The sequence below is a fragment of the Myotis myotis genome, unplaced genomic scaffold (genome assembly GCF_014108235.1).
Source record: "Myotis myotis isolate mMyoMyo1 unplaced genomic scaffold, mMyoMyo1.p scaffold_m19_p_15, whole genome shotgun sequence".
Lineage (NCBI taxonomy): Eukaryota > Metazoa > Chordata > Mammalia > Chiroptera > Vespertilionidae > Myotis > Myotis myotis.
Window position 1 is genome coordinate 23537018 of NW_023416319.1, and position 15349 is coordinate 23552366.

Consider the following 15349-nt stretch of genomic DNA (forward strand, 5'->3'; position numbering starts at 1 on the left):
AATGCAGTTAGAAAACTAATCAAGAGGCTCCTTTAGTCGCCCAGGTTATGATGGGAGAATGACAAGAAATCATGAGGTAAAAACTGTGGAAAGGAAGCCACAGAGGTAAGATATCAAAATGAAAACTGCTTGGACTTGGTCAGTGGACTGCATATAGGGAGGGCTATGTAGTAGAAAGTTAAAAGCTAAGAATGTAGGCTGTAAATTGAGTAGGTGAAAAAATAACAATAGGAATAAAAAGTATAAATAAATTATAATAGGAACTAAATTTAGGTTTTAAATTGAGAAAGACAAGTTTGATTTCATAATATTGACAGTGAGGTCATAAGAAGTCCTTTTTAAGGAGAAGGGTCATGCTGCTATTGTAGAAGTGGATATGAGGAAAGATGAGGGCAAAAGACATAGATCAGAACACAAAAAATCAGAGATGATAGCTGAAAATCTTTAAGGACGAGGTATAGAGAGAAGAGTCAAGGGCCTGGGACTAAACCTTAAAATGTAAGTCTCTAATCTTCATCAACAGTTACTGGAAGCAACAAATTTTCTAATCAATACGACACTGGTTATAAACTGTGGCAATTCTGGACACTAAACAGCTTTTTATATACTTTCTTATTTTTAGATCACAAGAAAGTTATTACTTGTTCAAAATAAAATTTAAAACTCCTTGCCCTGGCTGGTGTTGCTCACTGGTTGAGCACTGACCTATGAACCAGAAGGTCATGGTTTGATTCTCAGTCAGGGCACATGACCAGGTTTTGGGCTTGATCCCCAGTAGGGAGCATGCAGAAGGCAGCTAATCAATGATTCTCTCTCATTGATGTTTCTCTAGCCCTCTCTCTTCCTCTTTGAAATTAAAAAAAAAAAGAAAAAGAAAGAAAAAAGAGGTAATGTAATTGAATAAAGTAAAATAGTGAACCTGCATTACTGTCACTGCTCCGTAAGTCACAGCTGTCCAATAGATAGAGCCAACCATGATTCCCGCTGCAGCAAATGGACAGGCTTTTGAGATCAGTCTGTCTGCAAGGTCCAAGACGTACACAACTGGACCTATGATACAAAGAAAACAAGCAAAATTTCAACACAGGACAGATTTTTTAAAATTACTTTTTCAGAAAAGGGGAGGGGGGGCGGCGGGGCATAAAATAAATAAATAAATAAATAAAAAATAAATTAAAAAAATTACTTTTTCAATATTTCCCATATATCTGATGGTTGTTCTGATGTTTTGGAAATAACTTTTATAAATGTGATGGAAATCCAGATTTGAATAGATTTAGAATTTCTCAGTCTTTTGCATGAATAGCTAAATGTTACTTCCTGAATTTAAATATAGCCCCTTTAAACTTTTTCTTTAGCAGCAACCCGATTAAAGCCCCATAGTTGCTGCTTATAAAAGAAGTAGTTCTCTCACTTCTCTTAATAATTACATTGGCTACTACAGAATGAAATAGCTGTTTCAGCTTGCCCTTCCCAAACAGTTCTTGGCCACAATTAGATTCTCTAGTATTTGCTAAGAGTATCATTTCTTTGACTTCAATCATTACTTTCTTGATACAGCCAGTGAAAGTAACTAAGGCTATTTTCTCATAGTTACACAAAGTCAATCTATCTTACTTTGATTTTCAATATGCTATAATTAGTTGAGTATTATTCTCTAATAACTTCTTTTAATTATCATAACACCAGTTTTTATGGCATTTCAACAGCTGTGTGCGCCAATTGTGCTTCTATTATTATGTGCTTAACTGTGAAATTTGACTACTACCTCCCTCTGGAATTTATTTGGGATAGCTACATTTGGAGGTATTCTAATTAACAACCATTTAGCACAATAACAAAATTTGGCTCCAGAATTTTCCAGAGCAGTGGAAGGGTTTTAGTCCTGAATTGGAGCAAGGCCTAAATTTAGAACTGAATATCTAAGTTTAATCACAGGATTATGAAACCTTGATTTAGTAATCAGAAGTTACTGAATACCATCTACATACAATCTATTACTTGAGTCATTTTCTTAGAAATGTACAAGTGTTATTACCTACCTTCCGGGAACTTACAATCTATAGGAGGATACTATACACAGAAATAGTTTATTTGCACTGTACAAAGAAATTAACATAGCAAAATGATAAAATAATGACCGCATAAGAACAAGCATTCATCTTTGGAGCCTCTGATCAATACTTCCCCCTGATGACTGGAGCCAATAATATCACTAAGTCACAAAGAAAGACCACACTGTAAAGTAGAAGGAACATTTGGAGAGACGCCAAAGGATCTATTGATTTAAATTTAGCATATTTATTTTACTATTGTCAAATTCTAACTTACCAAACATTTAAAATTATAAGATTATCTTTTGGGACCAAATAGATAAAGTAAGCCTAGTTTAGTGCATTCAGTACATACGGATTCTACGTCCTCTAATGATAGCTATCATTTCTTGAGTGTCTACATGATACCAAATGTTGTGCCACAGGCATTACATGCATGATTATTTAATCTCACAATGTAAGGTTTAATCCTTAAAATATGCAAATTTGCTGGGTTAAGTTTAAAATTCCCTCAGAAGGCACAATAGAAGTCATTTTAGCTCTGGCCAGTGTGGGTCAGTTGGTTGGGCATCATCCCATGTACTAAAATGTTGCTGGTTTGATTCCCAGACAGGGGAGATGCCCAGGTTTCGTGCTTGATTCCCATGCAGGTGGCAGCCGATAGATGTTCGGCTCTCACATCGATGTTTTTCTCTCTCTCAAAATCAATAAAAAAATATTTTTAAAAGTTATTTTAGTGAGTCACCAAAGATCCCTCAAATGCTGGTATTAAAAATGAAAGATAATGCCGAAACCGGTTTGGCTCAGTGGATAGAGCGTCGGCTTGCGGACTGAAAGGTCCCAGGTTCGATTCCGGTCAAGGGCATGTACCTGGGTTGCGGGCACATCCCCCAGTGGGAGATGTGCAGGAGGCAGCTGATCGATGTTCCTCTCTCATCGATGTTTCTAACTATCTCTCTCCCTTCCTCTCTGTGAAAAATCAATAAAATATATTAAAAAAAAATGAAAGATAATACTTCAACTTTCCTATTCTCTGATAATTTTTTTAATTAGAAAACTAAAGCCACATGAGAACATCATCAGATGCTACAGCACATGTACTCATCTACCAGATCCCATCCTCTCTCCAACTCAAATCCACAGCTCCTTCAATTCTCTCCTTTCCCACATCATTTCCCCCTACTATTTGTTGGATGATTTCCAAACAAACGTCATTATTTCTTCTATCTTAAAGAAACTCACTTGATTCCCCCCCGCCCCCCCTTCTCCATGTACAACAAAATTCTTCAAAAGACTTTGTTTTCACTTATTCAATTCTTTCTTGAACCCATTTACCAAAATTGCTCATCAAGGTCACTAATAACCTGTGCACAGCTAAATCCAATCTCAGCTTTCCTCTTATTTAGCCTATAAGCAACAGCTGACAGATATTCCCCTCTTCTTCTTCCTACTACTAGTATATGGTTCTTCACTGCATTTCCAGGGTATCACCATCTCTTGGTTTTCTTTCCATCTTACCAGTCACTAACTTTTTAGTCTCCTTTACTGATTCTTCTTCTTCTTCTTGATCTCAGTGAGGCCCGCCCACCCTGCCAACATACACCTCACTATACTACCTATTTGATTACTCTGCTCTAGTTTTTTTTCCCCAAAGCACTTATCACTAACATACTCTAATGTACTTATTAACTGTTTCCACATATTACAACAGGGGCTGGAGACTATGGCCCAGCTGGCTGCCTGTTTTTGTAAATAAAGTTTTATTGGAGCATGGCTGTATATTCTTTAACAGAAAAAAGTTCAGTGACTCCTGAATTAGAACAAAAGCTCAAAAAAGAAAATCTTTAGATCTTCCTTTTTCATTATTCTCTCCAGAGCCCGTTACAAAACTATTTCCTACCAGTCAGAATCAGAATTTATATGGAAAGAGGTTTTTACATGCTTCCAATGTAACTTCTTTCCTTCCTCTTTTTTAACAGTATACTTGGAATTATCTACTGATGTAGTAAAGCAATTTAATTCCTAAGAAACAATCAACCATTTGGACAAAAACATAATTCTAAAAAGTAATCCATCACTACCACTTTTATCTATCATGAACACAGACAATTTAGAGAGATTTGAATATCTTTCCTTTAACGATTTCAGGTTCTAACAAAATGAGCTCAATTTTCTTGCTGAATCATTAGGCGTGAATTCTTTTTGCACATGCAAAAGCAAACAAAATCTTCACTCTTCATTTTGGAAAATTTCTACTCATCCTTTGGTTCATAAGCAAAAGATATGCTGGATTAAATGAAGACACTGGCTGGATTTTATGGCCCTTAGTTTTTCTGACAAAATTCTATCTAGGCTTTGTCTTAAGTTTATTTTGTCTAAACTTCTCAAGGCTCTTCCAGATAGACTAGTCCAAGATTAGTTCAATAATTAAAAGAAAGATTAAATGTCTAATGGTATATTTACCATTAGACATTAATGGTAAATTACCATTAGAATAATAAGCTGCCACGCAGAGGAGGTATTTCTGAGAACTTAAGATTATCTAAATAAGATATTTGGTGAATAACAACAATCACTGAAGTCCTCTGGATGACAGTCCCTAAAATCATACCCTGCCTATTAGGAAGCTTATGATGTGCTACTACCCCATGATTTGGGGTCACAAAAGGAAACTAATAATAGCAACTAGATTCTTACTGTCATATTACAACACAAAGAGTTATTGCAAGTAAGGAAAGGCATAACTCCAGTCCTTAAAAACCTTAATTCTAATGGGGAGGAAAAAATATGAATACACATACTTTATAAATTAAATATGTGAGGGCATAAAAAGGTTTCAATATTTTAAAAAGGCACATTGAATTTTTAATGCCTTAGTGGGCTTTGCTACTTATGTTTTCAATAGTATTGTAATTACACATGGATGACAATTAAAAGGAAATCCATTGTGAATTCTTTCATACAATAAAAATACTTTTGGCCTGGCTGGATGGTTCAGTTGGTTGGAGTGTTGTCCCATGCACCAACAGGTTGTAGGTTTGATTCTGGGTCGGGGTGCGTATGGGGAGGCAACCGATTGTTTATCTCTCCCTTTCTCTCTAAAATCAATTAAACAACGTATCCTCAGGTGAGGATTAAAAAGAAAACTTTTGTAAAGAAAATAACCACTAATATTTTGGGTAAATTCAAATTTTCACATTTCATATATGAATGACAGCAAATAGTGAGCTGAGAACTACTGGGGAAACTCCTAAGTTCATGTCTACTGAAAAAGTAGTAGTGCAGCGGTTCTCAACCTGTGGGTTGCAACCCCTTTGGCAGTCGAACGACCCTTTCACAGGGGTCGCCTAAGACCGTCCTGCATATCAGATATTTACATTACAATTCATAACAGTAGCAACATTACAGTTATGAAGTAGCAACAAAAATAATTTTATGGTTGGGTCACAACATGAGGAACTGTATTTAAAGGGCCAGAAGGTTGAGAACCACTGTAGTAGTGAGTTTTATTGGACAGACACTATGAACACAGATTTGCTACAGCTGCGATTAAAATTCAAGTCTATGTGTATGAATGGTATTAAAGGCATATCTTGGAAGATACAAAATTAATGAACTAAGGGCAGGCAATACTTAGCATTCAACATCTGCTGGCACTACTTACAATAATACCCAGAATTCCTAGGACCTTTTTCAAGGACAGATACCCTGACCAATTCCTGCAAAATAATTTCTATGTTATGAGTGCTATAGTTTCTAACACAGAACATAATTTAATGAGAATTTTTAGGTAATTCATAAAGTAATTAAGAAGATTATAGCTCCTATGAACTCCAAGATTTCTATTAAGTGGCCAATGATTTAAAGAGAATCAACAAGCAAAAAGTTACTCAAGTTTTCAGGTTTTTATTGTGTTGTTTTTTCCTTTGCATTGAAAAAACAATTTTGCCCTGACCCAACTTAAATGCCAACTTGCTAAGTCAAAACATCAGCCCTACTTTCAGATTCAGAACTACAAGTTTGGGAGGCCAAGAGTCCAACAACATAGGTTTAAACTTCTCTTCTTGCTCCAAGTCTTCTTTTTGTTGCACTCTGTTTCTGGAATGTCCTGTCTCTATTTTGATTGAGTCTGTATGCAAACCCAACTACCCAGTGAAAACTAACCTAACCTGATAGAGGTTGATTGACTTAATTGCTCTACCCACCCTGTTCATGTCCCAAGAGGCTTCCTTTACACACTATTCCACAAAATGCACTTACCCCTTTGCTTGTGCATAATGTTAGTACTTTATGTTCTTGTTCAATGTTTGCTCAGTTGTCTCAATATCCTTTATGTCTGTCCATGCCAGCATCATCTTAGACTGAAAACTCCCAGGGGGCAGGGGCCATGTCTGTTTAACTCGTTTTGTACAGTGCCTAGGATAGAACCATGTACAGATAGGTGCTTAAAAATTGCTTTTTGATGATGATTGGCATCACTCTCAGGACTCTCTAGGCCACAGCTATCTCAGCACATGGTACTTGGCAGTACATCAGGACATTGGTCTGTTCTACAGAGCACCAGAATATAATGGCATAGGAACTAGTTGTAGCACTGGGGCAAGTCTTTGACTCAATCCATTGTTAAAAAAGAATTTTTTAAAAAAGGTATTAATTATATGGTCCCAAATCAACAAATGTGGATTTCATTGAGGACGAAATAATATCACAGCAACCAACTCAATTGAAAGTATGTGGGAATCCTCATGGGACAGTAAAGAGTTTTAACTCTTTCCCTAGCATTCAACACTGTTTTTAAACTTGACTTTGGAGGTGAGGTCTAAGAAGCCTCAGACAAGCTTATGTAAGTTTCATCTTTGACTGCTCTACTTGTAGGTTGAGAGTTGACCATTTTTATGTAAGAACAAACACCCTGCTAAGTTACATTGCTTGATAACAAGTTAGTCATCAGACTGTAAAAAGGAAGAAAGGATATGTTGTTCTTGGACAATTTTTTAGAAAACTAATCTAATAATTGATCAAAAATCTCCCAAAACAAAACAAAAACCAAACAAGCTTGAAGAATAAAAGATCCAGAGTCAAAGCAAATGAGTACTATTCCTCCATGTGAATATACATAGCTTATCACCATGAACAGTAACTAAAGACCATCATAGCAGTTCTTTTATAATTACAGTTTGTGCCAAGGGAAAACTTAAATTTATCCTTAGAGTAGAATAGCCCATAGCATATTTGTGGGTTATAAGGTCAACTACTAAGTACTTATTAAGCACCTATTGTACACATAATATTTTACTGTGTATTAAAATAAAGGCCTCTGCCTCCAAGGAGCCTATAATCTAGTTAGGGACAAACAATAAATTCACATTAAACAACTGAAAAATTTTAAGGCAAAGTTAATAATGTATGATAGTATGGTACAAACTATACAGATACATGTTAATGAAATATTAAGATTAAAGAGTTTTTAAATTGCCATATGTATTTACTAATGAACAGAAGTGAATCTTAACCTAGACTTGAAGTTGATAATCTGAGGAGGGAGAATGCTAAAAGACCTTTAACTAGCTAAACGACTTTATTCAAAAGGCTTATATATTTTTTAAAAGGTGGTATACCAGTAAGGTGGGGTTATTTGATAGAAACCTTGACCAGATTTTTGAAGAACAAGACACAATATAAAAGAGCTAGTTAGAGAAAACTAATCTTATAACAGATTTAAAGTCAGAATAAACTAGAATAGAATCCACAAGATTTCGTATCCAAAGCGGAATACAAAGAAAGAAAAAGTATCAAATCTAGAGAAGCTTAATATAGGAGTTAAGTTAGGAAAGGATCAAAAAACATTAAAACTTATTAGAAGAAAGACAAGTTTCGTCTGCTTTTTGTAGAAAACCATACCTAAGATATTCAATTCTTTGAACTTCAAAATAAAAAGCTGAAAAAGTTCAAAGTGTAATGAAAGAAACACCAAAAAAAGATGATAATATTAATTACTACATAAAAAAATTAGACATTTTCTTTAAACATACCTACAGTTTTCAAGTTTTCCATTATGATAATTACTTTTATTAGTAAGGAAAACTACTTTTTAGAGAATAACCAAGGGTATCATAAAGTTCAGCTTAACCATAACCTCAAGGAAAGTGAACCTGACATTATGGTTTCATTTTCATTACAGGAGCACCTATTAGACTCCTTAGAAGGCAACATAACAAGGTGGGTAAGCATTATGTAGGGTCTGCTGTGTGAATCTGGACAAACTGGTATTTCCAGACCTCAATTTCTGCATCTGTTCAACGAAGATATCTACCCGTTTTTGTGAAAATTAACATAAAGTAAAGAAGCTCTTAATAGAGTACTTAGTGTTATGCAGTAACAATCAAGATTTCCTGGCTCCATGAATTTTCCTCCCCTTTCTTGTCCCAGACCTTTAAGCAAAAAGGATCTATCCTTTATTTCCTACATGAAAATTTCCCCAAAGTTTTGTTTTTATACCAGAGCCATATACCAGTTTTTTTCTCAAACATACATCTTAGATCAGAGTTCTATCATGCTTATTAACTTAGTTTACTGTTTTTGAAAGAGTAGCTGATGTGCATTTTTCTGATGATTAGTAATGTTGAGCATCTTTTCATACACTGGTTGGCAATCTGTATGACTTCTTTGGAAAAAATGTTTAGTCAAGTCCTTTGTCCATTTTTTAATGATTGTGTGTGTGTGTGTGTTTGCTATTGAGTTATATGAGTTGCTTAGATGGTTTGAAAATATCTTTACCTATTTCATAGGGTGCCTTTTTATTTTGCTGGTTGCTTATTTTGCTGTGCAGAAGCTTTTCAGTTTGACGTAGTCCCACTTATTTATTTTTGCTTTTGGTACTTGTATTTTTGGTGTATCTCCAACACTCATTACTAAGACCAATGTCAAAAGCTTCTCTCTTTTTTTTCTAGAAGTTTTACAGTTTCATGTCTTAAATTTAAGTCATTAATCCATTCTTAATTTTTATGAGTGGTGTAAGACAGAGGTCCAATTTCATTCTTTTGTATGTGAATAGCCAGTTTGCCCAACACCATTTATTGAAGAGACTTTCTTTCCTCACCGAGTATTCTTGGCTCCCTTTTCAAATATTAGTTGAACACATATGCACAGGTTTATTTCTTGGCTCTCGATACTGCTCCACTGGCCTTTGTATCTGTTTTTATACCAGTACCACACTGTTTTGATTACTAGAGATTTGTAATATCTTATATAATAAAGAGGTAATATGAAAATTAAACCTCACGCCCTCACAAGATGGCTGCCTACGAACAGGCTGGCAGGGGGGGTTAGTGAGGGACGACCAAATGACTGAACAAGCAGGCTGCGTGGGGTGACTAGGCTGGCAGGGGGGGCACAGTTGGGGGCGACCAGGCCGGCATGCAGAGGCAGTGAGGGGCAACCAGGCTGGCCAGGCAGGTGAGTGATTAGGAACCAGCGGTCCAGGATTGTGAGAGGAATGTCCGACTGCCGGTTTAGGCCCAATAAACCAGCAGCTGGACATCCCCCAAGGGGTCCCAGATTGGAAAGGGTGCAGACTGGGCTGAAGGGAACCCTCCCCCCCAACGAATTTTGTGCACCAGGCCTCTAGTAGTTTTATAGTTTGAAATGAGAAAGTGTCATGCCTCCAGCTTTGTTCTTTTTTCTCTAGATTGGTTGGGCTAATAGAGTTCTTTTGTGGTTCCATATAAATTTTAGGATTTATTTTTACTACTTCTGTGAAAAATGCCATTGGAATTTCAATAGGGGTTATATTGAATCTATATATGACTTTGGGAAAAATGAACATTTTAACATTAATTTTTCCTAATCCATGAATATGGGGTATCTGTCCATTTGTGTCTTCTTCATTTCTTGTATCAATGTCTTATAACTTTGTTTTATTCCTAAGCATTTTATTTCTTTTGATATTATGTGAACTGGCTTTATTTTATTTTTCAGATAACTTATTGTTAGTATATAGAAATACAACTGATTTTTGTATGTTGATTTTGTACTTGCAACTTTACTAAATTAGCTTATTGGTTCTAACAAGTTTTTTTTTTTAATGTGAAAGACACCTTTTTTTAAAAGATGTTTTTACTGATTTTTAGAGAGAGAAAGGGAGGGAGATATGGAAACATCAATGATGAGAATCATTGATTGGCTGCCTCCTGCAGGTCCCCTACTGGGAATCGAGCCCACAACCCGGGCATGTGCCCTGACCAGGAATCGAACAGATGACCCCTTGGTTCATAGGTTGTCGCTCAACCACTGAGCCACCACAGCCAGGCTAACAAGTTTGTTGTTTTTTTGTTTTTTTGTTTTTTTTTTTTTTTTTGGGGGGGGGGATAGTCTTTAGGATTTTCTACATATAAGGTCATATTATTTGCAAAGACAATTTTACTTCATTCTCTCTGATTTGGATGCTTTTTATATCTTTTTCTTGCCTAGTTGATCTGGCTAGGACTTCCAGTACTATGTTGAATAGGAGTGTGAAAATGGATGCCCCTTGTCTTATTGATCTTGGCGGAGAAGCTTTTGATTTTTCAATGTTGGGTATGATGTTTAGCCATGGATTTATCGTATGTGGCCATTATTATGTTGAAGTGTTCCTTTTATTCCCAATTTGTTGCTTTTTCTGCATCTATTAGATTATGATATAATTTTCATCTTTCATTCTGTTAATGTGGTGTATCACATTCATTCATTTGTAGTAAATCATTTTTTTAAAAAATATATTTTTATTGATTTCAGAGAGGAAGGGAGAGGGAGAAAGAGATAGAAACATCAATGATGAGAGAGAATCATTGATCTGCTGCCTCCTGCATGCCCCCCACTGGGGATCGAGCCCGCAACCCAGGCATATGCCCTTGACCGGAATCGAACCTGCAACCCTTCAGTCCACAGGCTGACACTCTATCCACTGAGCCAAGCCGGCTAGGGCTGTAGTAAACCATTTTTGCATTCTAGGTATAAATTCCACCTCACCATGATGTATGATCCTTTTAATGTGCTGTTGAATTTGGTTTACTAGTATTTTGTTGAGAATTCCCATCTGTATTCATCAGGGATATTGGCTTGTAGTTTTCTTGTAGTGTCCTTATCTGGTTTTGGTATCAGGTTAATGCTGGACTTATAAAATAAGTTTTGCAGTATTTTCTCCTCTTCAATTTTTAAAGAGTTTGAGAAGAACTGGCATTTGTTCTTCCTTAAAACTTTGGTAGAATTCACCAGTGAAACCATCTGGTCCTGGGCTTTTCATTGTTGGAGGTTTATGACCTCCTTATTTGTTATTGTTTTGTTCACATTTTCGATTTCTTCATGATTTAGTCTTGGCAGGTTGTATGTTTCTAGGAATTTATTCTTTACCTCTAGGTTATTCAATTTGTTGGCAAATAATTGTTAAAAAAAAGTCTCTTATGATCCTTTGTATTTCTTTTCTTTTTTTAAAAAAAAATATATTTTTACTGATTTTTTTACAGAGAGGAAGGGAGAGAGACAGAGAGCCAGAAACATCGATGAGAGAGAAACATCGATCAGCTGCCTCCTGCACATCTCCCACTGGGGATGCGCCCGCAACTAAGGCACATGCCCTCGACCGGAATCGAACCTGGGACCCCTCAGTCCACAGGCCGATGCTCCATCCACTGAGCCAAACTGGTTTCGGCGATCCTTTGTATTTCTGAGGTGTTAATTATAATGTCTCTTCTTTGTATGACAAGTGTACATTATATGCTTCATGTTGTGATGTAATAAGTACATAGGACCATCTATGAAATATTCTGCAAAAACCACACAACCAATTCAAAACCTCATCAATGAGACCTAACCAATCTCTGGGTATTTCCCTGTCCACTGTTTGTTCTTTTAACTCTACCCTAAAGTTTGCAGATTGTGTGTGTGTGTGTGTGTAGGGAGAGAGGGAGGAAGACAGGGGAGGAGGGGAGGGAGAGAGAAAAGAGAAACACCCTAGAATAAAACACCAGAGATTTGTAACAAGAAAAGTACTTGGCATCATGGCTGGAAGGCCTGGTAAAAAGACTTTTCATTGAATTTTGGTCCATGTGAATGCATTATCTGGAGGGAAAATACATAAAGTAAACTCAAACATTTAAAATAGTTAAAGGAAATACTGATTATGAGATATTGTAGTTGCTGCACATTTTGTTTCACATATTTGTTATTCCTTTCCATTTCCAGCAGGGCAAATATCAAGACAAAAGAGTACACCGTCCATGTTATTCATTAATAGTATCTAAAAGATATTCAAATTAACATTATCCCTATTTCCTTTTATGGTACATAAAACTACTTCTTATTCATATGTGGCCTGGTAGCAGTCTCACTGAGTGACAGTAACAAGAAATTTAGCAATTTAAAATCCTGGCTCCTTCACTTACTTGCTAAAAGCCCATGGGCTTCCATTAAATAAATTTGGTGACTCTGTTTTTCTTATCTGTAAAATAAGAAACAATATCTACTATGCTTTTGAGAGGCTTAAATAAAGCAATATAGGCAAAGTGACCAACATATAGTGTCTGCCAAATAGTAGTGAACTGTTAGAAAATAATAGCTATTGATATCACTATTATTATTTTTTAATTGGTTTTAGAGAGAGAGGAAGGGGAAGAGAGAGAGAGAGAGAGAGAGAGAGAGAGAGAGAGAGAGAGAGCCTCTGCACATGCTCCAACAGGGGACTGAATCTGCAATCTGGGTATGTGCCCTGGCCAGGAATGGAATCCGGAACCCTCTGGTCCACAGGATGACGCTCTAACCAACTAAGTCACACTAGGTGGAGCTCCCTGTTAATATTATTAATATTATTGTAAAATAAAATAAATAAAATTATAACTATTATTTCTGTTTGCTAAACTTTTAGTTTCTCCTAAGAACCACTCCTCATTATCCCTAGTGAGTATCTTTCCTTTCCAAGCTTTACACTCCACTTAACATTTTACAACCATTTAAAATATCTACAGTAATAAAAGAGAAATATGTAAATTGGTTGTCACTCCGCTATGCCCCAAAGCCAATCAGGATGAGTATGCAAATTAACCCAACAAAGATGGCGGTTAATTTGCATACACAGGCACAGAGCGAAGACTTAAGACTGAAGAGGCTTGGCTTCTCTGCTGCGGCTACAGCGGAGAAGCCAAGCCTCACTACGGCCGGAGCAGAGAAGCCTAGCCTCGAGACTTGGCTTCTCTGCTGCAGCCGAACCAAAGGCCTGGGTCCCAGGTGCAAGAGGAAAACCGGTGCCGGCAGCAGGGAGGGAAGGCCTATTGCGCGAATCTTTGTGCAACGGGCCTCAAGTATATATATTTTTGTAGTGATTTCGGAGAGGAGAGGGGGAGAGCAAGAAAGAGAGAGAGAGATCAACGATGAGAGGGAATCATTGATCTACTGCCTCCTGCAGGCCCCCACTGGAGATTGAGCCTACAACCCAGGTATGTGCCCTGACCGTGAATCAAATTGTGACCTCTTGGTTCTTAGGTCAATGCTCAACCACTGAGCCACGCCGGCTGGGCTTACAACCATTTTTTGAGGGTGATTGTTAGTTATTTTCAACTCTATACATAATTTTAAATTGATGCTTTGTTGAGAACAACAATAAAGAAATAACAAAACTGTAATAAAAACTTCACTTGAAAGTAACCTAAGAATTTACCACTAATGTATTAAGACATGAGAGGGGGGGGGGCCTACACTTAAAGTCAATTTTACAGTTAAAATCGACTCAAAGACAAAAACTGTTAGTAGAAACAAAGAAGGACATTTTATATTGGTAAAAGGGACAATCCATCAAGATAGAACTAAAAAAATAAATAAATAATTAAATAAAAGATAAAACAATTAGGAAAATATATGCACCTAACAACAAAGCCCAAAATGAATGAAGCAAAAAATGGGAGGAATTGGAGAAATAGGTAATTAACTAAAGTGGAAGACTTCATATCCCACTTTCAACAAAGGATTGGTGAAAGAGCCACAAGAAAATACAGGACTTGAAAATACTATGAACCAACTAGATATTTATAAAACACTCCTTCCAACAATAGCAGAATACATCTTCTTCTCAAGCACACATGGAACATTCATCATGTTAGACCAATAAAACAAGCCTTAATATATTTAAAAGGACAGAAGAAGTATGTTCTTTGATCACAATGGAGTGAAATTAGAAATCAAACAGAATGACATTTGGGAAATTTATCAACAGGTTAAAAAAGAAATCTAAGCGGTCCTTAGAAATTTAGAGCTGTAAAGGACTACATTAAAAAAGAAGAAAGATCAAGAAAATGAGAAGAAATGCTACTGACTGGGAGAAAATATTTACAAAAGATATACCAGATCAAAGGCTGTTATACAAAATATACAAAGAACATGTAAAACTCAACAAGAAAATAACCTGATTTTTAAAAATTTCAAAAGATTTAACAGACACCTCATTAAAGAAGACAGATATCACCAAATGTCTAAAATCCAAAACACTGACACCACCAAATGCTGACAAAGATATAAAGCAACAGGAACTCATTGCTGGTGGGAATGCAAAATATACAACTGCTTTAAAAGACATTTTGATAATTTTTTTTTTACGAAACTAGACATATTCATACCATATGATCCAGCAATCATGTTCCTTGGTATTTATAAGTTGAAAACTTAAGTCCACACAAAAACCTGCACACGTGCCCTGGCAGGTTTGGCTTTGTGGTTGGAGCATTGGCCTGCAGACCAAAGGGTCTCGGGTTTGATTCCCAGCCCTGGTCAGGGAACATGTGGGGGGAACCAGTTGATGTGTCTCTCTCACATCTATATTTCTCTCTCTCTCTCTCCCTCCCTCCCTCTCTCTCTAAAATATCAATGAAAAAAATATCCTCAGGTGAGGACTGACAACAAAAAACACAAAAACTTTGCACACAGATGTTTACTGCAGCTTTTTTCGTAACTGTAAAAATTTGGAAGAGACTAAGTTGTCCTTCAGTAGGTGAATGGATAAATAAACTGTGGTACATCCAAATAATGGAATATTGTTCTGTGCTAAAAAGAAACGAACTATCAAGACATGGAGAAACTTTAAATATTTATTACTAACTGAAAGAAGCCAATCTGAAAAGGCTATACACTATATGATTCCAACTGTATGACATTCTGAAAAAGGCAAAAAATATGAAGACAATGAAAACACTATGTATTATACTTTAAAAGCAGATACATGTCATTACACATGTGTCCAAATCCATAGAATGTACAATACCAATAATGAATCTTAA

At 36.3% G+C, this 15349-nt stretch overlaps 1 protein-coding gene across 1 annotated transcript in view; it reads right to left on the reverse strand.

Moving 5' to 3' along the window:
* MARCHF5 (membrane associated ring-CH-type finger 5) overlaps positions 1-15349 on the reverse strand; it is a 43613-nt gene that overhangs the window by 11936 nt on the left and 16328 nt on the right. Inside the window, exon 3 of the mRNA XM_036336611.1 lies at positions 920-1050. Coding sequence (XP_036192504.1) covers positions 920-1050 — 131 coding nt within the window. The remainder of the gene's footprint in view (positions 1-919; positions 1051-15349) is intronic.